The sequence below is a fragment of the Oncorhynchus tshawytscha genome, linkage group LG04 (assembly GCF_018296145.1).
Source record: "Oncorhynchus tshawytscha isolate Ot180627B linkage group LG04, Otsh_v2.0, whole genome shotgun sequence".
Classification (NCBI taxonomy): Eukaryota; Metazoa; Chordata; class Actinopteri; order Salmoniformes; family Salmonidae; genus Oncorhynchus; species Oncorhynchus tshawytscha.
Genome location: NC_056432.1, coordinates 63,655,367 through 63,680,191, shown reverse-complemented (window position 1 = coordinate 63,680,191; position 24,825 = coordinate 63,655,367). Strand labels below are relative to the sequence as shown.

The window sequence follows — 24,825 nt, the reverse complement described above, 5'->3', positions numbered from 1 at the left end:
AAGGACGTAGAGGCAGATCAATGACACAATAGCAGCTGTGATTGCATTCCTCAAAGATTTCAATGGCAGAAGACCTGTTGTGTTAATTCAGCCTGGCTTGTGTCGGTCACTCACTCCAGCTGCCATCTTTTTCCCCCCTTGAAAGCACAGCAAGGCTGTGATTGCTACAGAGACCAGGCTGTGTGCTGACAGCCCCCTCGCTGCAGCCTGAGTAGTGCAGCCCAGGGAGGTGAGACAAGGTGCCAAAGTCCAATTCACTTACGGGACTCGACAGCACAAAAGCCTCTGGTTTACGGAAAAGGCCCATGAATTAATAATCACCTAATTGACTCTTAAGGGTTCTTTCCCTCCTGCTATACCTTTTGTGCTCTCAGATGAAAGTCCACTCTGTGTATCTGTCAGAGTTGGTTTGGGCTGGATGTGAGGCGGGTGTGTAATGAGCGGAGAGGAGAGGTCAGGGTTACACACAGGGTCCTCTCAGTCAGAGAGGTCACTGGGGAGGCCCCACAGTGATCCACATGTATGGATGAAGCCATAAAGATGAGCCTCTCTGATGACAAACTGATACACACCCTATTACAGGTGAGCTACACAGACAGTTCCAGGACAAGGTCACACAGGGACTCCATATATGAAAGCTCAGAATGTCCTCCGATGCTAATTTGACAAGGAGAGACAGCGATATTTGAATATTAAGGAACTTGATATCCTTGATTGCCATTTTATGCGGCATATTAAACTTCAAATTGCCTCCCAAGGGCAGGGCAAAAGAAGTGGGACTTTAGAGAGCAATAGAGTTCACCTTACTGTACGCTTTCCCTCCAACTGAACCCAATGTCTTTATTTTGCCTTTCATAGCCAGAATGTGGCTGTGTGCTGAGCCCAGTGCACATGAATTACAGTGTGGGTCCTGGAGGAGGCAGAGGACCCTTCCATCAGGAGCCAATGTTCTGCTTCTAGCTCCTGTTAATGGATCTGGTCGGCCCCGATGCTCGGCCATGTTCTGATACAAGCCCAACCATGCCACGCTCAGAACTCACACGCTGCTAAAATCCCCTCACCCTCTGTTTTTATCAGCCTCCTTTTCGTTCCGGTATGTTCCCAGGCTCGCTCTGTGTTGGTCTCTCTTTTTTCCCTCTTCACTTGACAACGAAAACAGGATACGGTAGCTGGACTTTAGTCACAGGGCTGGTGGCAGGAGTGGGATTTTGGATTCTTAGGAGAGAGCGATTGATCAGATTTATGGACTCCTAACATGCCGTGACGAGGTAAGGCTGTGCCCTGAACAAGCCTTCCCACCCCGCTCTCTGACTCTCTCTCTCTCTCTCTCTCTCTCTCACACACACACACACACACACACACACACACATACATACACACACACGCACACATGCACACACACACGGAAACACACACACTCAAACACACTGTAAATGTACACCCACATACATTATACACTGGTAGACCCAAGCAGCTGCTGGTTGTTGTTTGAGGGCTTCTTGTGTATTGTTCAATATAGGTATTAAGTGTGTTGGCCTCGCCACTCCATTGCCCATGCATTATGTTGTCCATTACTCTGGCCTGATTGATCATATCAGCCTCATTGAAGACTGTTGTCCAGTAACGCTGCAGGCTTCAGCTGCTTCCCCTTCTCCAGCTGTTTGCCCTGTACTGAAGGCCTGGCCACATATGGGCATTTATGGGCCTGATTTCCACCCTGATAGTGAGCAGTTATTTCTGAGACAACTAACCGCTTAGCAAGGCAGCAAGGACCTGATCTGGTAGGAGGGCTTACCTCATAGTTTGTTAACACGAGGGGGGGACTACCACCAGAGAATGAGTGGGCCAGGAAAGAGAAATAGGGAGAGAGGAGGAGTGAGGACAGGGGGCAGTGAGTGAAGAGGCAGTGAAGTGTAGTGAAGTGGAGGAGGAAGTGGTGAGGACAGTTCATGACTGAGAGGTTAATGTCAGGGAATGGGGAGGTGCCTTTGTTTAACATTTCCTTTGTTTATTGGTTGATGTGTTTAATGGGATTGTGTCTGACTGGACCAAATAGGGCCTCCCTGGCCGATCCCAGTGTCTCTGGGAGATCTAGCAGGCTGCTCTGAGAAAAGCCAAGGCAGGGCCCCCACTGGGTAATCAGCTCAGCTGCCCCCGGCCTGATTGGAGCTGACATTTTAATGTCTGGAGCAGGAGCGTGGTCAGCCCTGCTTAACCTGACCCCCCCTCTCCCCCTCGCCCCCTTCCCAATGCCCCCTGTTCTCAATTTGCCCTTCCAGGACTGTACAAATCAGGCCAAATTTAACTCTTTATGGCCTTGTTAAGGGCCAGCAAGACACCTCCTTAAGTTTCACAGTGAATTCTTTCCGCTGGCGGCGGGGCACTGTGGTGCTCTGGCTCCCCCACGCCGGCTCCGTGTGGATTTAGCTCCTTTACGAGCGCCGGCTTAGCTGTGATTCTTTTCTGTTTGCCGCTCCCATTTTGTTTGGCTTTATTTCTCTCTCTCTCTGTCTACCCCCCTCCCTCTCTTTCTCTCTCTCTCTGTCTACCCCCCTCTCCCTCTCTTTCTCTCCCTTTCTCTCTTTTGGCTTTCTAACAGGGAGTGCTCTCCTCTCTGGTTAGCTGAGCAGAAGCTTCTTGTTGTGGGGCCTGGCTCGGTGGAGACAGAGAGAGACAGGGAGCGGGATGGAGGGAGAAGCTGGCTGCAGTGTTAATGCTGCTGCAGGTTCCATTAAAAGGATTAGCTGTGTGATACGTCCAGCTGGCTAGTAGAGCAGAGCCCACTGGAGTCTGCAGTGATACTAGAGAGGGGGTATTCCTGCCTGAGATGGGCAGGTACCTGACAATTAGCCGCTCTTTACATTTCAGCCCACTGTGTGTAACAAAGCATGGCTGTCTTGTACATCCTGTGGTGCATATGGATACTAATCAGTAGGCTAATTCCCTATTGAACCCCCCAAGGGAGTTTTTGAAAAAAGTTTTGTTTCTCCTCAAAATTCCTGCTCTTTCTAAGAGCTGAATGGGGTGTTGTGGTTGTGAAGGCTGGTGCCTGTGTTGGTTTGTGAAGGGGGGAACCCACAGTTGGGTTGTGAGGGGCTGGGGTGTGAATGAGTCTCTCTATCCACTCTCTCATTGTCACAGTCCACTTGGCCCGACCCACAAACCACTGGAGGAGGCTTAGCTGGTTACAGAAATTCCAATTAAGTCGAGAGTTGCACTGGCACTCACTTGCTGTGTAGGCACAAAGAGCAGGAGGATTTACCCAAGCGGGGTCAAGCTATAGGTCAGTGTTTCCACCAGGATTTCAGAGGATATTGGGTCCACAACTTCTAAAGCTCTAACTGCCAAGCCAAATTGCACCTCTCCTTCCTCTGTCACTGTTCCTATTTCATTCCTGGCAGAGGAATCCAAGGACCTCACCCCTCTTTGGTAGCAATTTCAACTGAAATGTATTTTGATGAGGAGCAAGCTTATGTGGTCATTGGTCATGAGTGCTTTGAAAGTGAAAATCCAATTTCTTGCTCCCTTCTCAACCAGTCCACAGCCACCTCAGCAGTATACATGGCCTTGCCTAGCATGACAGTCTGTTTTGATAATTGTGTGAATTGGAGAAATTGAAAATACAGTTGGGAATTGCTGAGGTTTACACCTCTTGATGAAAGTCTGGCAGTAGATTCACTCACTTATAGTAGGCCCTCTTGCTAGCTAATTGGATGTACTGTCTCAATGGGGACCATTCTATCATTGTAGACGATAACAATCTGTGCTAATGTTATGCAACTATTTATAGTTGGTGTTATTTCTATCATAGTTGTGTAAATGGAACCATAGAAAAAGAGGTGTGAATGAATACACACCTCTCTGTTAGTCAGAGCTGGGTACCTGTATAAGAGCAGATGTAAAAGAGTACCTGGGAGAAACTAAGTAAAGAAAACGGTCACATTTGAAGTTGAACTGAGGACTGATCTCTTTACCTTAATGCTGGAGTAGATGTTTACCTTGTCTCAAGTTTGGCGAATCCCTTATCTCCAGCGCCACTTCAAACTGCAAATCGGAGGTAGAGAGAAACCTAAAGGTGCACAATGTGGCAAACTAATGTTTTGATTAGCCATATGTGGCGCTGTCTGATGTCCTAACGATCCAACATGGGGAGAGACAGGCCGTCAGAGTACCTTGGCTGTGTGTTGCTGCATTGGCATGGAGGAGAAGTATACAGACTGGTGGTTTGGACAGGGAGCTGTGTGTTGCTGTATTGGCATGGCAGGAGAAGTATACAGACTGGTGGTTTGGACGGGGAGCTGTGTGTTGCTGTATTGGCATGGCAGGAGAAGTATACAGACTGGTGGTTTGGACGGGGAGCTGTGGGTTGCTGCATTGGCTTGGCAGGAGAAGTATACAGACTGGTGGTTTGGACGGGGAGCTGTGTGTTGCTGCATTGGCATGGCAGGAGAAGTATACAGACTGGTGGTTTGGACAGGGAGCTGTGGACGGGGAGCTGTGTGTTGCTGTATTGGCATGGCAGGAGAAGTATACAGACTGGTGGTTTGGACGGGGAGCTGTGTGTTGCTGTATTGGCATGGCAGGAGAAGTATACAGACTGGTGGTTTGGACAGGGAGCTGTGTGTTGCTGCATTGGCATGGCAGGAGAAGTATACAGACTGGTGGTTTGGACGGGGAGCTGTGGGTTGGCTGATCAACTGCTTCCCTGCCCAAGTCCCATTAAACGCGGTTATATCACATTGAAGAAAGACATTTCAAAGCCCTTTATCCACACTTATTGATTGACTTGCTCTCTGGCTGCCAAGTCTTCACCTTGCTTTGATGAGTCTGCTTCTCTTCTTTGCCCCTCTGTGTGTGTGTGTGTGTGTGTGTGTGTGTGTGTGTGTGTGTGTGTGTGTGTGTGTGTGTGTGTGTGTGTGTGTGTGTGTGTGTGTGTGTGTGTGTGTGCGTGTGTGTGTGCGTGCGTGCAGCAGGATCCAGCCAGTCAGAGAGGGACCAGACAGACTCCCCGAACCCCTCTAAGAGGCCCTCCTCACGGTCAGGGGCCACAGGGAGCCCCCTCTCCTCCAAGCGTCCGAGGACTGCTGAGAAGAGTGCTGCTGCGGAGCAGGTAACAGCCCACTTCTGCTCTATCTTTAACACACAGCCTGCTGCCACTTCCAGAAGTTGGTTTCTTAAATTATAGAGGATGGTCATATTAAGACTCACTATTCTAACTATTTGAACTTGCCAATCAACTCAAGGTTATCCCATCCCCAATTACCATGCCCTCATTATAAGCAGTAAAACGTACACATTCATTGAGAAAAGGAATGTAAAGATGTAGCTACTTCTAAGCATTTTTCTTAAAGACATTTGAATAAAGACGGGCCTTTTTACATTATGCATGATTTTTTGGAAATCTCCTTAAAATGAGTTTTGCTTTCCTGCTGCAGTTGCATTGCTAATTGTGCAAAAGGTGGAAAATCAATATAGTATTTGACAGATGAGAGAGCTTTGAAGTGTGTGCCAGGACTGCTGCTCTGCGTATTGCCTAGTGGTCCATGATCAGAGGGACCTGCCTGGTAGAGACACAGGGGGCAACACTCCACCATTCATCCTCCCATTCCAGCTCTCCTTCTCACTTCATTAACCTCCCTGTGCTCCTCTCTTCCCCCTCTCCTCCTCTCTCCCCCTCTCCTCCTCTCCCCCCCTTTTCCTCCTCTCCTCCAGATGTACCAATGTCCCTACTGCAAGTTCAGCAACACGGACCTGAACCGCTTGAGAATGCATGTGATGACGCAGCACTCTGTCCAGCCCATGTTCCGCTGCCCACTCTGCCAGGACATGCTGAACAACAAGATCCATCTGCAGTTCCACCTCACACACCTCCACAGCGTGGCGCCCGACTGCGTGGAAAAGCTCATCGCCACGGTACGTGTGTGTGTTTGTGTGTGTTAGGGTGTGTTCGTGTGTGCGCCTGTGTGGACTGTGGATACAGTATGTGTATACATTCATCCTTAGGTACTGTATTCTTTAGAAATATTTAACCATGGCCCCCGCAATGCTGTTACATACCAATAGTCAGCTCAATTTTAACAGGGAATGCACATTCCCTCAAGCTAAACGAAACCATCCTAAAATATCAATGCCAAGCCTCCTGCACACATCCATCTCTGTAAAATAGGGTGAACACAACTGTTGTTGTAATAATAATGATAATAATTGATTGCATTTATATAGCGCCTTTCCACCTACAGTAGGTGCTCAGAGAGCTTTACATAGTAGGGTGGGAAATCATCTCTTCCACCCACTTGGGTGATGTACTGCAACCATTTAATACCAGAAGGCTCACCACACATTAGCTATTGTACAAATACAAATATGGTGTTTTATAAGCTAAACAGCTGTAAATGGTTCTGAGATGTTCAAGGTAGTTCAGTCCGTAATCCTCTTGCTGGGTTTTCCTTCCCTTTCTTCTGGTGCATTGTGGTCTTTCTGTTTGTGAAGTTACAGGTAGGCGCCTGCCTCTGAGATGTGTACATTGATTACTGTTATCCTCCTAATCCATGGCCACTGGATTGCATGGGGACTTCATGACATCTTTTTTTCAAGGGCCTTTTTAAACACACTGAATACGTTGAGAGGAAAGCACAACACAGGATGTCATGGCTCTGCCAACTAGCCTTTAATACCCAGCCCAGCCCAGCCCATCCTGTACAGTATACATCCTTTACCACATTTATATTAACCATTGTGTCTGTTTAGTCATTTATTTTCTCTGTGGGAAGTGATGAAGAGGCCATGGGAATACGGACAGCCTTTTTGTTTCTCTGCATGTGTGAGCTTAGCGCATGTAGCCTATGCCTGTACACAAAAGGCAATGTAGGCAGGCTGGCTGGGCCCCATCAGGTCAAGGACCAACGGAGGCCTTAGCTGTGTCTCTTCTCTGCAGTCCAGAGATGACTGTTACTCACCCTGCCTGCCTGGCTGGCTGTTTGTAATGGAGCATGTCTCTCCAGTCTTCTCTCTTCCAAATTGATGACATTTGAAGCTTTATCAAAATACAAAGGAAACAGTTAATTGTGAAATGGCTCCAAGGCATCCCATTGACTCACTGCCAGTCAAATATTATGGGGGTTAGGTTCAGATGCTTTAGCCATATTCTAATGTGGCGTTGTCTAATGTGCCTATGGTCAATGAGCCCTTTTTTCAGTCTCATTTTTATCGTAGTCAGTTGAGATAGTGAGGGGGGAGAGAGAGACAGATAAGTCTGTTGTTTGCTAGATGAGCTGCTCTCTTACCTCCCAGTCCATTTATTCTCAGGAGCACATTGATATTCTCCCAGTGTCTGATCACCTTAGCGCTGTTCAAAACAAAAGCTTTTATTAATAATATATTCAAGTTATTGTGACACAGATTCATTTAAATTGAATGAATACTTTTTTTCCCTTTAATGAAATGCAAGTTCATGCAATGGAAATATTATTATTCACCATTTCTTTAATCTAGCGTGCCAACCTCAAATCTCACGTGAATAATGAATGCACCAATTTCACAAAGAGACAATAGGGACTGTGTGTCTGTACAATCACCCCTAACGTTTCCCATACATATACCTCTATCTAGGAACTATCTCCACCCAGAGCGATACAAAAAACGTAAAGCCTAAAGCATTAATATACATTCTGAAGATAGATATAGACTCACACAAATGTAATATCAGTATTTACAACATGTCTACCTCTGCTACATTACCCCAGCGAAATAACCCAGCTCATTTTGTTTTAATCAGCATCAAATGGAAATATGGTTTTAATTTCTCTCCTTTTGATTTCCTGTTAATGACTGTGCAAATGTTGACGTTTGTTCTCGCCTGTGGAACAGAATTGCTCGCTGGACAATCATTCAGGAGAACGGTGCTCTACCTAGCTGCCTAGACATCTTTCTGGCCCAGCTAGAAAGCAAATGGTGAACACTTTAGTATAGAAGGCAGCAGTATTTATCTTTTATAGAGATAATAATGCACCGAGCCCCTACAAAGACTCAGGAGAGAACCATAGGTAATATAATGCACATTAAAACCAGTACCTTTTTTTTATTTCTACTGGTGGATATAGATGGAACGGTACTCTATTTTGTTCACATGTGTAGCAGACGAGCCTAATGAATTCTGAAATAGGAGACTTTTATTTCATGTCGACCATGCATAAAGATGCACACACTCTCTCAGCCTTCAATTTTATCCACCATGTTCTCTCTCTCTCTCTCTCCCTCTCCCTCCTGCAGCCCCATCCTTCCATTACCCCTTCCTCTCTCTCTCCTCTCTCGCTCCCTCTCTTCCTCTCTCCTCCCCTCCCTCTCTCATTCTATGTCTCATTTTCTGTCTGTCTAAGATAGGGGTAATGAAAATAATTGTGCTTCATTAATTCTGAGTCTGGCTAGATGATAGCCATTTTGAACTATGTTTTCCAATTAGGCGGTCCAAATTAAAAGTGACCTTGGGATACTCTCTGCTCTTGCCTCTCGTCGTCTAATGAAGAGGTTGTCTAGAAACAGTCCACTTTGTAATGTAAATCGCTGCTGTGTTTTGTATTTGTGGTATTCTCCATGCTGGTTGCATTAGTTTGCCACTCTCTGTTTGGAGGAGAGAGAGAGAGAGAGAGAGAGAAGGGAGAAAGAAACAGAAAGGATCTGAATATTTTCCAGTGAATTTCTGATGAGACTAATCGCACAGTGATGGACTCGAGAATGTTTACTGTTCCACTTAACCCTGGGGCCCCATGCAAACCCGCTGTTGCTTGAGGAGGACTCAGCCTTGTGTAGGACTAGAGTGGGCCTGTTTGGAGCTGTGTGCCATGCTTTGTTCACAGACATGTCCTCATTGTCACTATTTGCAGTACACACTGCCAGTTGCAGACGGACAGAGGGTTTGTTCCTTTTAGAAGCACAGGCCAGACCAAAGGTACACACAAATGTCGTGAACAGTTTATTTTATGTTTCATAAGACTAGGTGAATCCATTATGCCTTTATACATTACTCCTGGTGACTTAAGGTTAAATATATGTTGATAAGATTTGACTGATTATTTTTGAAGAATATGAATATTGTGTTAGATAGTAAAGGTCAAAACAGCTATTTGAATTAGATTGTTCCTTTTCATTTTGTATAGCCTCGTTTGATGTTATCACACACACATTTAAGTAAAGAGTCAAAGCCAGGATGACCATTATGGGGTGATAGGAGAGAAGAAGGGTGGTCCATTGCAGTAAGGAGAACCTGAAATGGAAGTAGAGGATTAATAGAGGTACGGAGAGGGGTGGGGAAAGACTGTGGAGAGTAGGGAGAGGGGTGGGGAGGGACTGTAGGGAGAGGGGTGGGGTGGGGAGTAGGGAGAGGGGTGGGGTGGGGTGTGTTGGGGTACTGTGAATTGAAATGCAGCGTGGGGAGTGAGGCTGATTATTCTGTTTGGGGAGTTAATTGAAGGAAGGTGAAGCAGACAGTGCCTCATCTCCCGGCCTCTTCCAATCTCAATCACTGATTATTGTTAAATAGGAGCCGCTTAATGAGTGCATTTGATGAATTGTTGCATTTCTGTAAGGGGAAAGAGGGGCTATGAGGGGGAGATATGGGAGAGGAGGATGGGTGGGGGGAGATAATATGGAGGGAGGTGGCTGTCATTCACCCATGATTGACTTCAACCTTTTGAGAGCAAAGAAAACCTGGCCGCTTCTCTGTAGTTTTTTAATCAATATTCATTGCTCCTTGAAATGTTCTAATTAAAATGGTAGAAACAAATTAAACCATTGTATAGTGGAAAAATGCATAGCATTCCTCCTGAAACGTCATTTCTTTGCGCATTTCTTCAGAAATCTTTATTGAACCTGTTCATGTTTGGATTTAGCCATAGTAGCTTCAATTTTGTATTCTTAACGCACCTGAAATAACTCTAACGTAACTGACATTAAACCACTATATTGTGACTTATGCAGGGTTGGAAGGCACAGACTCTTTCCCCAAATTGATAGTGCTTGTATTACCCAGAATGCCTCTTGTCTGCTCTGGTCCTTATCATTGTAATGGGATGCGCTTTTTTCATGGAATAATTATTTAATTAGGTGGCCTAATAAGCTTTTCAGTTGGCCAAGGTAGGCTTTTCAGGCCGTCTCACTAATTGGCTGCAGCATAACTTGCCATTCGCATGACAAAACACCAGTAGTGATCAAAGTGCAAATTCCAGGGATGGCAAATAAAGTCAAAAGTAATATGATTATTTGTGAGTGATTGCGAGATAGAAACCTTGTGCAAGGGTTTCCACGATCTTTTAAGATGTCTATCAATTCCACCAGGAAAATATGTGTGCAGTTTTAAATGGAAAGAATATATAATAACATCATATTTTTGTGAGCTTACAGAAACTCAGTTGTATAATAGGACCACACAGTAATTAACATGGGACGTGTCTTGTGTTTGATTTTCCAGGTGACGGCATCAGAGGTTCTGCCAGAAAGCATGTTCATACCAGTACCAGGCCCAGACAGAGATGCACAAAGCAGCACCCCACAGGCCACGGCTAACTCCAGCTCTGAAGATATCAAGAAACAAGCCGGTCAGTATAGCACCATGTATTTTCCTGTGCTTTAATTGTCCCTCCTTTCATTTATATGTGAAGGATAGCGATGGTACGGTTCTCCTTTTGGAAAATGTAATGAAAATGTAGGGGATCATGCCAAGGCTGTCATTGACAACAAAGGAAAAATAATGATTCCTGCATCTGCAGGAGTCTGAATTAGTTATTACGTCTGTGTGTTGCAACCTCCCCCTTCCCGGTGATTCTGAAATGATACATGCGTCAAGGACTCCTAAGTAGAGATAAGATGTCCTCTGTTGAAATTACATTTTCTTGCACAAAGACTCTGCTTATGTGGGAGCCTCTTTAATTCATTCATTTTCTTTCTCTCTATTTATTGACAGAACCTTTAGATGCTGAGCCTGAGAAAGGGGTCTCACTGCCTACAGAAATAGCTGAAGCTCGCAAGTCACCTCTGGAGGATCAGCAGTCTGGAAGGGAAGACACAGGATTCCTGTGTTGGAAGAAAGGCTGTAACCAGGTCTTCAAGTCCTCTAACTCCCTCCAGGTGCACTTCAACGAGGTTCACAACAAAAGGCCTCAGCTGCCTGTCTCGGACCGGCATGTCTACAAGTATCGCTGCAACCAGTGCAGCCTGGCCTTCAAGACGGTGGAGAAACTGCAGCTGCACTCGCAGTACCACGTCATCAGAGCAGCCACCATGTGCTGCCTCTGTCAACGCAGCTTCAGGACCCTGCAGGCCTTGAAGAAACATTTGGAGACCAGCCACCTAGAGTTGAGCGAGGCTGACATCCAACAGCTCTATGGAGGCTTACTGATGAACGGAGACCTTATGGTCATGGGAGATCCATCACTTGGAGAGGACCACGGAGGACTGGGAGAAGATGACAAAGAGGGAGAGGACAGTGACCAAGAGGAGAAGCAAAGCCCAACAGGTAGCGACTCTGGCTCATTGCTAGAAGATTTTGGATCAGAGCCCAAGCGTGCCCTGCCATTCAGGAAAGGTCCTAACTTTACCATGGAGAAGTTCCTGGACCCATCTCGTCCTTTCAAGTGCACAGTGTGCAAAGAGTCATTCACACAGAAGAACATTCTTCTGGTTCACTACAACTCTGTCTCACACCTGCACAAGGTCAAGCGGGCCCTACAGGAGTCCACTACTGGTCAACCAGAGCCCACCAGCAGCCCTGACAACAAACCATTCAAGTGCAGCACTTGCAACGTGGCTTACAGCCAGAGCTCTACTCTAGAGATCCACATGCGCTCTGTCCTCCACCAGACCAAGGCCCGAGCAGCCAAGCTTGAAGCAGCAGGAGGAAACACCAGCTCCAGCAGTGGTTCTGGATTAAGTGGCGGTGGATCCTCCATCAGCACTTCAACTCCAAGCCCAAGCCCAGCTACTAACTCAACAACCAGCTCTAGCAACCACAGCTCTTCTGGGGCTCAGACTACACAGACTATTCTTGGAGGCAACCACATGAGCCAGTCTCACAGCATTGAAAGCCTTGGGAACTCCTCGATGACTTGTCATCCGTCTGAAAACCATGAATCAAAAAAGAAGAAATTTGCAGACATGCTCTCTGCAAGGGGACAGCAGCACCAGCAGCAGCAACAGCTTCAGCAGCAACAGCAACAGCAGTTGGCTCAGGCCCAAGCCCAAGCCCAGGCCCAGCTCCAACAAGAGCTCCAGCAACAAGCTGCCCTCATCCAGTCCCAGCTTTTCAACCCAGCACTTCTTCAGCACTTCCCCATGACAACTGATGCTCTTCACTCACTGCAGCAACAACAGCTGCTCTTCCCTTTCTACATCCCTGGAGCAGAATTCCAACTGAATCCAGAGATGAACCTTAACAGTTCTGCACTTGGCCTGTCAAGCTCCACTGCCAACTCTCTGTTGGAGGACCTGAAGAACTCTGCCCAGCAGGCTCAGGCTCAGAGCTGCCTGCAACAACAGCTGATGCACCACCACCTTCAGCAGCAGCACCAACAGCAGCAGGCCCAAGCCCATTCTCAGGCCCAGGGCCAGATGGCTTTGCTTCAGCAGAGTGCCAATCTACTTCACCAGGCTGAGAAAAAGCAGAAGGCCGCTGCCGCCCACAATGAGAAGCAAGAGAGAGAAAGGGAAATGCAAAGAGAAAAAGACTTAAGAGAGAAAATTGAGGAACATGTCACAAAAGACAGCTCTGACAACAAGTCAAACGAAAAAAAGGATATGCAACAGACTGCAATGAACTCCAACCACGATCCTGGCTTTCCTCCACCAAGGATTGCTTCAGATGCTCGTGGAAATGCCACTAAAGCCCTTCTGGAGAACTTTGGGTTTGAGCTAGTGATTCAATACAATGAAAACAAGCAGAAAGCTCAGAAGAAGCCAGCGGGGCCTGGACCAGCTGGAACAAGCACTCCTGGTGGGATCACGAGAGTAGTGGACCCCATCGAGGGATTGGAGAAGCTGGAATGTGAGGCCTGTGGAAAACTATTTTCCAACATACTGATTCTGAAGAGTCATCAGGAGCACATCCACCAGGCCTTCTTCCCATTCCGCTCCCTGGAGAGATTTGCCAAGGAATACAGAGAGCAGTATGACAAACTGTATCCACTCAGACCCCAGACACCAGAGGCTGCTCCTCCTGCTCCTGCACCTCCTCCTCCTCCTCCACCTCCACCTCCACCCCCTCCACAGAGAGCCCCAACACCAAATATTCCTGTCTCTGCTCCATCCATCACACCCCCAACTGTGTCGACCCCACAGCCTCCTGTTCAAATGGCTCAAATTCCCATGCCAATGGATATGCCCCTCTTCTCACCACTCATGATGCAGTCAATGTCTCTACAGTCCATGCCCTCCCAAATGCAATCCCAGATGTCATCTGTGGAGTCACAGTCACTGGCTAATGATCTGGCCCAGCTTTACCAACAGCAACTTACACCAGCCATGCTACAACAGCAGCAGAATAAGAGGCCCAGGACACGTATCACTGATGACCAGCTTAGGGTCCTTCGGCAGTACTTTGACATCAACAACTCCCCCAATGAGGAGCAGATTAAAGAGATGGCAGATAAGTCAGGGCTGCCCCAAAAAGTCATCAAACACTGGTTCCGCAACACCCTCTTCAAAGAGCGCCAGCGCAACAAAGACTCACCCTACAACTTCAACAACCCACCCATTACCACTATGGAGGATACCAAAATTGACTCTAAACCCCCTTCCCCTGAGCCTCAAAGACAGGAATGTTATGGGAGTAAAAGATCCTCAAGAACAAGGTTTACAGACTACCAATTGCGGGTGCTTCAGGACTTCTTTGATGCTAACGCCTACCCCAAAGATGATGAATTTGAACAGCTCTCCAACCTTCTGAGCCTCCCCACCCGTGTCATTGTGGTGTGGTTCCAAAATGCTCGTCAGAAGGCACGCAAGAATTATGAAAACCAGGGGGATGGAAGCAAAGATGGTGAACGAAGGGAACTGTCCAATGACCGTTACATTCGCACCACCAACCTGAACTACCAGTGCAAGAAATGCAGTCTGGTTTTCCAGCGCATATTTGACCTCATAAAGCACCAAAAGAAGCTGTGTTACAAAGATGAAGACGATGACGGGCAATACGACAGCCAAAACGAGGACTCTATGGATCTTTCTCATGAATACTACACCCCCTCTGGGTCCTCCTGTCACACCCCTATGCCTTCTTCCTCAAGCCTCTGCCCTCTCCCTCCCTCCACGTCAGCCTTTTCCCACCTCTCATCCTCTGAGAAGGAGGAAGCCTCACCAGCTAACACATCAAACTCTTATGATGAGAAGCCCAAACATTTGGCTGAAATGTCCTCAGATCCACGTGAGCATCAGACCACCATCAAACAGGAGACTGTGCATCAGCCCCAATCTGAGACTCAACATCAGAGAAGAGAAGCACGAGATGAGAAGCCACAAACAGCCCCAAAGACAAACAAGCATTCTTCTCCTTCCCTCTCTCAGCAGCAACGTGAGTGTGGTCCCTCAGCCTCTCAGACAAGCCAGGCTGAGAGAGCTTCTCAGAGCTCCCACATGGGCCTCAACCCTCACATGAGCTCTGCATCACAGCAACAGCTGGCACAGCAAATGATCCAATACCAATGTGAGCAGTGCAAGCTTGGTTTCCCAACCTTTGAGCACTGGCAGGAGCACCAGCAACTCCACTTCCTCTCTGTACAAAACCAATTCATCCACCCTCAGTTCTTGGACCGCCCAATGGACATGCCCTTCATGTTGTTTGATCCTAGCAATCCTCTGTTGGCCAGTCAACTCCTCTCTGGGGCCATGCCACAGATCCCAAGCAGCTCTGCCACCTCTCCATCAACACCCACCTCCACCATGAACTCCCTGAAGAGGAAGTTGGAGGAGAAAGCAGGCACTAGCCCAGGAGAGAATGACAGCACCAACAGTGGGGAGGAGCCACAAAGAGACAAGCGCCTAAGGACTACCATCACACCTGAGCAGCTGGAGATCCTCTACCAGAAATACCTGTTGGACTCAAACCCCACTCGTAAAATGCTTGACCACATTGCTCATGAGGTGGGACTGAAGAAGAGGGTAGTGCAAGTTTGGTTCCAAAATACCAGAGCCAGGGAAAGGAAGGGTCAGTTTCGGGCTGTAGGGCCTGCTCAAGCTCACCGGCGATGCCCTTTTTGTCGTGCTCTCTTCAAGGCGAAAACTGCACTAGAGGCACATATCCGTTCCCGCCATTGGCATGAAGCCAAACGTGCCGGTTACAACTTAGCTCTCTCCGGCATGTTCACTGAGGAAGGGATGCAAATGAAGATGGATCCTCTGGATATCTCCAGCTATTCCCAGCTTGCACCTTCTAACAATGATGGACAATGCTCCTCTCTGTCACCAGTGAGCAAAAACATGGACTTGTCTCCAAGGGCCCTTTTGAGCCCTTCATCCATTAAAGTTGAAGGAGGAATGGAGGACTTTGAGAGTCCATCTATGTCCTCTGTCAACCTTAGCTTTGACCAGAACAAACTTGATAATGACGACTGTTCTTCAGTGAATACGGCCATCACAGATACCACCACTGGTGATGAGGCCAATGCTGACAATGACAGTGCTGATCAAAAGCATGGTCAAAATAGTGGTGATTATCTATCTAAGTCTGTGGGTACAGCCCCCTCCCTTGAAAATGACGACCAGATGTCCTCAGGGCTGGTGAGCCCTGCGACAAGCTATTATGCGAGAGACTATGAAAATGAGAATATAATTGACTACAGTGAGACCTCCAGTCTGGCTGATCCCTGCTCACCAAGCCCCGGAGCTTCCGGCAGCAGGAGCATCGACAGTGGAGACCGTCCTGGACAAAAGCGCTTCCGAACTCAGATGACTAACCTCCAGCTGAAGCTGCTCAAGTCCTGCTTCAATGACTACAGGACACCTACCATGCTGGAGTGTGAGGTACTTGGCAATGATATCGGACTTCCAAAGAGGGTGGTTCAGGTGTGGTTCCAGAATGCTCGCGCCAAGGAGAAAAAGGCCAAGCTCAGCATGGCTAAGCACTTCGGGATCAACCACACATCCTACGAGGGGCCGAAGACGGAGTGCTCTTTGTGCGGTGTTAAGTACAGTGCCCGTCTCTCCGTGCGAGATCACATCTTCTCTGCGCAACACATCAACAAGGTAAAGGACACCATTGGGAGCCAACTGGACAAGGAGAAGGAGTACTTTGACCCAGCCACTGTCCGTCAGCTAATGGCCCAGCAGGAGATGGATCGCATCAAGAAAGCCAATGAGGTCCTGGGACTGGCACAGCAGCAAGCCATGCAGCAGCAGGGGATCTTTGATAGCCCCGCCCTGCAGGCCCTGAACCTTCAGTCTGCCTATTCAAATCTGCAAGGGATGCCCCCTGGACTTCTGCCAGGTGTCGGAAGCACCTCCCTACCTGGCTTTAACTCATCAAACTCAGGTATGTCATCGCTCAGACATCAGAGTTGTCTTAAACTGATGAAGCACTCTTGGATCAAATGTAATATTTTGTCATATCCATAATTGAAAAGAAGTGATGTACCAGTATGGAGAGGGAAATGTAGGGTCTCATTCAAGTAAAACCATTAACTAGGTCTTAACTGGGAAAACTAGTAAGCACTTTGGAATTAATAGGGCTCTGAATTTCGCCTACATTTTCCAGTATGTAGCGTTTCGACCTTCTTCAGATGAAATATCCTTGTCATCAATCAATCTGTCATCTGGAAATATTCACATTGGAATACATACATGTTATACAATGTAACAGTGTGAGGGCACCTTCCATTTTAATCTGGATTTGCCAGGCACCTGGAAACAGGTTATTTTTACATCACGTTGTATTTCATAATGAGTCATGCATTCTAGTAAAAGTCATTAATTTCATTCATTTGACAGTGTTGGCCTGCGTTATTGTAGAGATGCTGCTACAACAAACAAATACAATATAAAATCTGAATGAGCATCTTCAGACATCTGCTGTCAACTTTATGATCTACTTGAACTGTTATCACTCAGTTAGAGAACATTAAACAAAGTCCTAAAATGAATACTAATAGCTCACTTCCTTCTCTAACCTCTTTGACCTTGGGAACATTAGTAGTACTTGACATTATTATCAATTAAATTACATGTTTTGATTTCCTAAGTTTGTTTAAAGGTCAGTGTCATACTTTATGTAAAGAAACCATTTGCACATGTTTGAAGCAGTAGATACTGGAGTCCTTATTATGTTAAGATGTATCTAAATCCTCAGTTTGTCTGTTGTTTTCTTTATTATTGCCCAGCTACTTCTTGAGTGATTAACTCTAGTAAATATTGTGATTGAGACCTCTTCTCATGGGCCTTCCTGGAAAGGCTGAGTTTCTGATTGGCTAACGTTGAATCAGCAAATGCTATCAAATGAATGACCTCTGGTGAAAAACATTTATCTTCAATAAAGTGCTCAGTTATTAATGCACTGAGCTCCAATAATTAGTGCGTACAGTAGCTCTCTGGAACACCTTAGAAAAACACATACATGCATCTATGAATAACTAATGTCTTGAATCCCCCTCTAACTCTGAATTCTCCTATTTCTCTGTTTCATCTCCTCTAGCTTTAACTCCTCCCAAACCTCCAAACCTCCTGAACATGCCTGGTGCCAGTGTTCCTTCACCCAGCCTCCCTACATCTGGATTACCCAACAAGCCTCCCTCTTCCTCCTCATTGGCATCACCCAGCCCAGCACAGGCCAACACTTCTGTCGCCCACTCCAGCCCTACTTCCACCTCCACCACCACAACAACCCAGTCAGGTTCCCGGCCTGAACACCCCAAAGAGCGTAATGCTGAGAGGTCAAGAGAGAAGGAGAAGCCCCACCACAAGGAGAAGACAGAGAAGCCCTCAACGCCATCCTCCACTGGAGGCACCCCAGCCCCATCCACCTCTGCTGCCAGCGCCAAGAAAGAAAAACAAGACGCAGCTGTGCCCGCCACATCCATGCCCACACCGGGTATGGAGTATGTGGTAGACCCTGCCCAGCTCCAGGCCCTGCAGGCTGCCTTGGCATCAGACCCTACAGCTCTACTGACTAGTCAGTTCCTGCCCTACTTCATGCCTGGATTTTCCCCTTATTACGCCCCGCAAATACCTGGAGCTCTCCAAGGCGGCTATCTGCAGCCAATGTACGGCATGGAAAGCATGTTCCCCTACAACCCAACATTGTCCCAAGCGCTGATGGGCCTGTCCCCAGGGTCCCTGCTTCAGCACTACCAGCAATATCAGCAGAGCCTGCAGGAGGCACTACAGCAGCAGCAGCAGCAGCTTCAGCAGATCCAGCAACCCAAAGCGAGCCAAACTCCAGTTCTCCTTCAACCCTTGGGGGACCGCAAAGAGTCTGCCAAAGATCCAGCGAAAACAGAGGAGCAGAAAGGCAACCCCCACCGAGAGACCTCTTCCTCCTCCTCTCACAATAACCTACCCTCCAAGCAGAACGAGATGGATGGCAAAGTCGCAGACCCCCTTCTAGACCAGTACATCGTCCCCAAGGTGCAGTACAGGCTGGCGTGTCGCAAATGTCAAGCAGTCTTCAGCAAGGAAGAAGCGGCCATCAATCACCTGAAGTCTATCTGCTTTTTCGGTCAGTCTGTGGCAAACCTGCAAGAGGTGTTGCTGCGTGTCCCCAGTGGCGCAGGTGCAGGGGTGGGCAGCCTCTATGACTGCCTGGCCTGCGACACCACATTGGATGGGGACAAAGCGCTTAGTCAACACCTGGATTCGGCTTTGCACAAACACAGAACAATCAAGCGATCAGCCAGAAATGCCAAAGAGCACGCTACTAGTTTATTACCTCACTCTTCAGCCTGCTTCCCCGATCCTAACACCGCATCTACCTCGCAGTCTGCCACTCATCTCATCAGCACCCCCCCTCCCCCGCCAACGACATCAGCCACCATGCCGTCCTCCTCTGTCTCTACATCCTTGTGCTCCTCCTCTGCCACCCCACTCAACACCACAGCTGCCGGCAAACCCTGGCCCCAGGCCCCTTTCTCCAGAGCTTTAGCTGGGAAGCCCAATGCCACTCCTTCTTCTTCTTCTTCTTTTCCTCCAGTATCCTCACATTCAACGGTTACCTCAAGTTCATTGAGCACCTCAGGAGTTCAGACCTCGATACCAACAGACGTCTTTACCGACGAGTCTGACTCTGACAGCAGTCAGAAGTCAGCAGACAGGCTGGGCAGGACGGCGGAGGTGCCGCAACAGCCCGGCTGTCTCAAAGACAGTAGTAGTTGTAGTAGTAATCTTGCTAGTGTAGGAACGGACTCCATCAGATTGTAAAAGAGCTTTCGATGATGGACAATATTTTAAAAACGCAAAAGACAAAAAAAAACACAAATGGGAAAAAACAAACAAAAAAGCAGCGATGTTAAAATACGTTTAAAAGTATACAAAACAATTTCAGAAAAAGATGTGTAAAGACTAACTGCAATTCCAAAGCTTGTAACCAAAAATTTAAATGTTAGTGGATTGTTTTCCCATATCAACATGCTGGTTTTCATTTCTTTCAACTGAAATATATACATATATATGTATAAGAATAGAAAAGATCACTGCAGTTAAGTTTTGGGTAATGATAGAGGAATGCTGTATAGCAATGGACTGCCTCAAAGTTGTTAAATGGCCCAAGAACCCTTTTGACAAAGTCAACAAGCTGTCCCTTGTTTGTGTAATTATTTCCACTTAATAGCACAGTCACAAAAAGCCAGTATGTACTGTATGGGAGAATAGTCTAACAGTTTTCTGCTGTCAAAGCGTTCAAATACCAATGGCTTGCAAAAGTAAAAAGAATAATGTAATGTCTATTTTATTCTCAGGTCAACAGCTCACAGACGTTTTTCTGTTACAGAAATTCATTGTTTTACACCTTTTGTTCCGAACAGGAGAAACATTTGTGTTTTTTTCTCCAGAAATTGATTTTAACGACAGAAAGTTTTAAAATGAGTGAAAATATCATAAAGGCATAGCTTTCTGGGCATTTAAAAGGGTAGCTGATCTGCTGATTTTAAACATTTGAAATACTCTTAAAGGGGGAAATTTAGCAATCCCATTGTACCCAGACACGGAGAGCATTGCAGACATGTTGATGGGGGATAAAAAAAGATTTTTTTGATAAAAAAAACTTTCTGTATTTATGATAGATATGAACATTTTTGGTGTTAAGTAGATTGTTGCATTGGAAATGAATTTAAACAGTATGGTAGATTGAAAAAAAACTTTGTGTACATTTAGCTTTTGTATCGTCCAACTTTAAGGCGCTTCATTTGATGTTGTCTTGGTCATTCCGATAGACTAGATTATGGAGCAGTAACTTACCTGAACTTTATTTCTGTCTTATTCTCGGCTTCTTGGCTAACGTTCACCCAACTGCCACTCTCCCACTAGGCAGGATCCTCTCTTTCAAAATGTTTTTTCTCTCTGTTTTGGTTGGTATGGTTCTAACCAAAAAAGAAAAAAAGACCTGGGGTGAAATGTTAAACAATATTTAATTTTTATTTCTGTTACCTTTGTGCACTTAACTCTGTCTGACTCATAATTCTCACTTTACTTGTTCCTCTCTCTCCTCACTTTGTTTTTCTCCTCCCCTGCATCTGTAGATATGAAGATAGTTACTCCTCCTCGTGCACTACGAAGCAGGCCTTTTGTTCTTCATGTAGTGTGGCTACAGTCTTTTTTCGGCTTTATTTTCATTTAGACTTTACGTTGTTGTTGTCATAGATGAAAATTAAAAAAGAATAATAATAATAATAATTCTCACGCTTTAAAACAAAAAGAAAATCCAAAGACTAAACACTTTCACCATTGGTGCATAAAGATGAGAAAAGAGGCTTCTTTATACTTGAGAATTTGTTGCTGTTTTTAGAGAAAAGAAAACAATGTTTTAAAATAAAGGAGTACGCATCAGAGTTGCCGTTTTTGCTTCTTTGCAAGCAGATAGGTGGCTTTTTTACGTAAAATACCAAGAATACCAAAAACCAAAAAAGGGCCCTTGTCCTTGCATTGTGGAGTAGCACCGTTACAGAGCCATTGCAGTTTGTAAGATAGAGGTTATAAATCTTTGTTTGAACTTTTCTGTCACTCACAAAAGTACTTTTTTTAAAAGAAAATGTATAAGGTCTGGTCTTCAAGGACATACGTTTTGCTGCTAATGTAGAATTTTGAAAAAAGAATACCTAGCTAGATGCATGCTCATTTTGCTTTTTGGCTAAGCTTTAACTAAAACAACAATAAACCATTTTCTTGCCTCTGCGACATCTTTTTTTTTTCTTCTTGCAAAAACGGAACTTTGAAGACTGTGAATAGATGTTCCAAAGGACATTTTTGCCGATTTTCTTTTTGAACAGACCAATGTTTAAAGCCAATGATATATAACATTAGTATAGAACAGTGCATTCCAAATATCACATCAAAGTCGTTTTTTTTCTTAAGCAAGGACTGATTTCATTTGAAATAATTAGAATTATTATGATTTCTTCTCATTTCTAAGGTGACTGTAAGCTGTTGTGTGAAGTTAGCATTCTGTTTGCTGAACAAAATTACCTAGATCTGTCATTTGGTGTCTGGCATGGAAAGTTGATAAGAACCCCTCCTTCCAGTTAAGTTTGTTACTCACTTGATCAGCAAGTAATAGTGGTTACCAATACATGTATATAATACATCTGGTACAGACGCGTCTCCTAGGTTACATCATCATGCCTCTCAACTTACAAGTCTCAGAAGGAAATAAAGTCTGGAGTGCCGGCCCAACTTCCTGGGACATCCAATTGTGACTTGCCCCAGGTGTCTGCAGGGCGTTAAGCCATTTTCACGCACCATGTTGATTACAGGTTTCTAAGGGACGTCTTCATTCCAAAGCGTTTTAAGTCTGGAAAAAGCAGGAGTTTTTTTGAAGATGTCCCTTGTGTTCAGATACTGCAGTTAAGAGGTATGTCATGCCTTCATGTCCAAAGAGGTCACTCGCTCCATCTTATTGCAGTGGAAATGGATGTGCTTAATTATCCCCACTCTCTCATAGATGAAAAACGTTTATTTAATTCCTTTACACCAAAACCAAGGCATATTTAAATTTGTGAATAACTGGTTTTCGGCCACTAGTGTATAGCAAGTGTATTTGCCCTAATTGATACAAAGCTGCAATATAGGAAGTGTGTTAAAAGTGTTACGTCTTGCAGAGCAATGTGATTTGGTGTTAATACTTCCTTACGCATGCTGTTGAAATTGGGTTGATTTGGTCTGCAAGCTTGCCACTCCTCTAATCATGTTCTCTAGAATATTGTTCATATGATTCTTTTTTGAGAATTCTAATGTTGTACAGTTTATTCTTGAATGCGTTTGCTTTATTTTGGTTTTCAGATGTCAGACATGTATTATTATTTTCTTATAACTATTTGTATGTTATTTTAGTTTCTGTATATTACTTTTCCTCATATAAATTAACACTAGCTTTACTTTCAATTGCTGAATTTAAAAAAAAAAACTTTATTCTATGACCTGGCCACTTTATGGTGTAATAATGTTCTTATATTTGTTTGTCTTTTTTGACACTGTTTGATCTCTTATTTCCAAAGTGTAATCTTTGTTTTGGGCTCTTTCGTGGAAGACGGTCATGGTCTTCTTCACAACAGATTCAGCCAGCATGGACTGTGTGTGTGAGTTTGTATGTGTGCGTATGAGTGTGTTTCATAAGAGCCAGCATCAGTTTTGAGTTTTTATAAATTTTATTTTATACTGTACTTTTATTTACGCACCAAAACGTACTGAACCGAAAGCTGGATTATGAATAAAGTGGTGAAGTTTTAGAAAATTTGAATTTTAAAGTTAACAAAAATCAAAAAGAGGAGAAAGACGATACCGAAGCACTGAGCAGTTTTTATTTTGATTGAATATATGAATGTGGCCAAAGCTTTATGCAGTTAAAAACAAAAATTTAAATTACAATTTGTGCCCCAGATAAGTGTATATTTTATTGTGGCACAAAACAATAGATAACTGAGATCCTTTGACTCACATTGGGATACTTGATTTTCATGGACAATTACAAAGAAATAAAAAGACAAGGTTTTGCTGTAGAGGTCATCTTTTGCCCACTGTGAAAATGAACATGTATACAGATATAGATATATTTAAAACAAGACATCAACTTTTTTGTTTGAAATGATAAAGAAGGAATGAAAAGAAGAAATGAACTCTGGGAAACTTTGGAGATCTTGCTGAGAGGACAGGGGAGGCTGTGGGCACACCAAAACTGGGCATGGGAGCCAAAGGCAGGCTCAAGGCGGCTTTAATATCACAACCATATTTGCTTACATCTCTGAGATGGGAATGGACTCTGGAACCAGTGGACATGTGACACAGAGAGGAAAGACATTAGATAAAGAAGCTGAACTATAGTGGCTCCAGCTGCTTCCTGGCTCTGTCTGTCTCTCTCTCTTCTCCAGCTCGGCCTCGGCTTCTGCTCTTTTACGGACATGTTTCCGCACTTCTGGACGGGATGGACAGAGATGCTCGCTTCATTTCTCCCGGTTCATGTTGTTGCTACCTGTTTCATTTCCTCCTGCTTGTCTCGCTGATGGACAAGTATAAGCTCTCCAGTCAGATGGCGGCTCGCCCCTCTCTCTGTTCATCACACCAACCAAAAAGAGAAATGAGCCAGAGAGAAAGGGGAAGGGTTTTCTAGGCTGCCATTCCTAAAGAGGCAGTTACACACAAAAAAAGCGAATCAACCAAAATTAACAACCAAACTAACAAACAACCAAACAAAACCGTTTGCTCCAACTTCAAAGATGAACTGTTACTTGGAGCTCTCTCTGTTCCTTTTGTGACTCCTGGTGCCACAATGTTTTTTTAATGCATTTTCTTTTTGTTTCCTTGGATTATTCCTCCTCCGAGCCTCACAAGCATGGCTCCGTGGCTCCAGGCAGCCCACTGAGGGTAGAAAAAACAGCCTTGCAATGTACAAAAAAGAGCAAGTTAAACCAAAAATGTTGTTCTTGATGTCTTTTCTATACTGTAGTCTTGTTAGCTTTTTTGTTACTGTAATTATATGATGAAGATTTCCAAACTGTACCAAATTACATGGAAACTAACATACATAAAACCACATGGAACTTCAGACTTTTAAAGAAACTTTTGTCACAAAAACCTTGTTGTCCTAGTTAAGTTGATTGTAGATGGTAATTGAATATACTCCTTTGAAAATATTTCATCAAGTATGTTTCTTGCTCATTGTGATACATTAAAAAAGTATGAGCATAAAATGCATTACTTTGTGTGCCTCCTTGTGTGTTTTGTTTGAATTCAGTTGTATTGTATGAATGAAGACTGCAGATGAAGTGCAAAAGCCAAGTGTCACATACAGAGAGAAAATGTTGAACACTGAATAGTAGTTTGTACATTTAGCTCAAATCAGAATGCCTTTCCTGCCATGAATGATTTGTATACGTTGATACTACTATAGCTGCACTCTCTGTACCAACCATGAACATTTTATCCTTTATGCTTTCTTCTGTATTTACAGTGTAGAGTTGAAATACAGTAACCTTATACAGCCATAGCGTAGCAGTATTCTCCATAATATCTATTATTATCAAACCTTATCCTTCACATTTGTATCTTATTAAGGGTAATAATGATCTTAAAACATCATTTGCATCGTCATTGTTTTAATTAATGCGTAACAAGTGTGATCTTGTCAGATCCCTTTAGCCTCTTCTAAATCTT

The 24,825-nt window shown here is 45.0% G+C and overlaps 1 protein-coding gene across 4 annotated transcripts in view; it reads left to right on the top strand.

Moving 5' to 3' along the window:
• LOC112263699 (zinc finger homeobox protein 3-like) overlaps positions 1-24,366 on the top strand; it is a 110,652-nt gene extending 86,286 nt beyond the window's left edge. For 2 of the 4 annotated variants that reach the window (XM_042321047.1, XM_042321045.1), the window contains 5 exons: positions 4,974-5,110; positions 5,713-5,913; positions 10,463-10,589; positions 10,955-16,510; positions 17,666-24,366. In XM_042321047.1, coding sequence (XP_042176981.1) covers positions 4,974-5,110; positions 5,713-5,913; positions 10,463-10,589; positions 10,955-16,510; positions 17,666-19,386 — 7,742 coding nt within the window. In that variant the 3' untranslated portion in view covers positions 19,387-24,366. Of the gene's footprint in view, positions 1-4,970; positions 5,111-5,712; positions 5,914-10,462; positions 10,590-10,954; positions 16,511-17,665 lie in introns of all 4 variants that reach the window. The other 2 variants (XM_042321046.1, XM_042321044.1) reach the window with 1 other exon arrangement.
• Positions 24,367-24,825: the final 459 nt, after the last annotated feature.